The 795-nt window shown below is 64.8% G+C and overlaps 1 protein-coding gene across 1 annotated transcript in view; it reads right to left on the bottom strand.

The window, feature by feature from the left end:
• The window catches only part of LOC104835260 (1-phosphatidylinositol 4,5-bisphosphate phosphodiesterase beta-3-like), a 28,004-nt gene that overhangs the window by 6,866 nt on the left and 20,343 nt on the right, over positions 1-795 (bottom strand). The window contains exons 18-19 of the mRNA XM_010573147.1: positions 593-707; positions 35-111 (exon numbers count right to left, since the gene is read on the bottom strand). Of these exons, the coding sequence (XP_010571449.1) occupies positions 35-111; positions 593-707 (192 nt within the window). The remainder of the gene's footprint in view (positions 1-34; positions 112-592; positions 708-795) is intronic.

The following is a 795-nucleotide window of genomic DNA, read 5'->3' on the forward strand; positions in this document are numbered from 1 at the left end:
CCCCCCAGTGCCCCCCAGTGCCCCCAGCACCCACCTCTCACTGGTCTGGCGCAGGCGCTTGAGCTGGGTGGCCTGAGCCTCCAGCGCCACCTCCCGCAGGCGCTGCTGGGCCTGGGACCAGTACAGACCAGTAAGGACCAGTACGGCCCTCTCGGCTGCTGGGGCGGCACGCACCCCCAGTGCAGACCAGTATGCACCAGTACGGGCCAGTACAGTCTTCCTTACTGCTGGGTTTTCAATATCCCAGTACAGACCACTAAGAACCAGTACGGCCTTCCCGGCTGCTGGGGCTGCACACATCCCAGTACACACCAGTACTATACTGGCCCATAGGCCAGTACAGCCCTCCCTACTGCTGGGTTTCAATACCCCAGTACAAACCAGGAAAAACCAGTATGGCCCTACCGGCTACTGGGGCTGCAGATGCCCCCAGTACACACCAGCATGGACCAGTACAGCCCTCCACACTGCTCCCAGTCCCTCCCAGTACAAACCAGTACACCCAGTACCTGCCAGAGGTGCTCCTGCTTGCAGCCCTGCTCGGCCCCCTGCCCTCCCCACTGCTCCCAGTACAAACCAGTATGCCCAGTACCTGCCGGAGGTGCTCCCGCTTGCAGCCGTGCTCAGCGTGGTGCTGCTCCTCCCGCAGCTGCAGCAGCCCCCGCAGTGCCGCCCGTTGCCCCCCCGCCTCTGCCGACTTGCTGGCACTGTTGGGGGGGACACCCCAAATTAGGGGACACCCCCACTTTGGGGGCACCCACTCCCCCCCCAATATCGCGGGGGGGGGGGGGGGGG

The sequence above is a fragment of the Haliaeetus leucocephalus genome, unplaced genomic scaffold, assembly GCF_000737465.1.
Source record: "Haliaeetus leucocephalus isolate CR32 unplaced genomic scaffold, Haliaeetus_leucocephalus-4.0 Scaffold371, whole genome shotgun sequence".
Taxonomy (NCBI): domain Eukaryota; kingdom Metazoa; phylum Chordata; class Aves; order Accipitriformes; family Accipitridae; genus Haliaeetus; species Haliaeetus leucocephalus.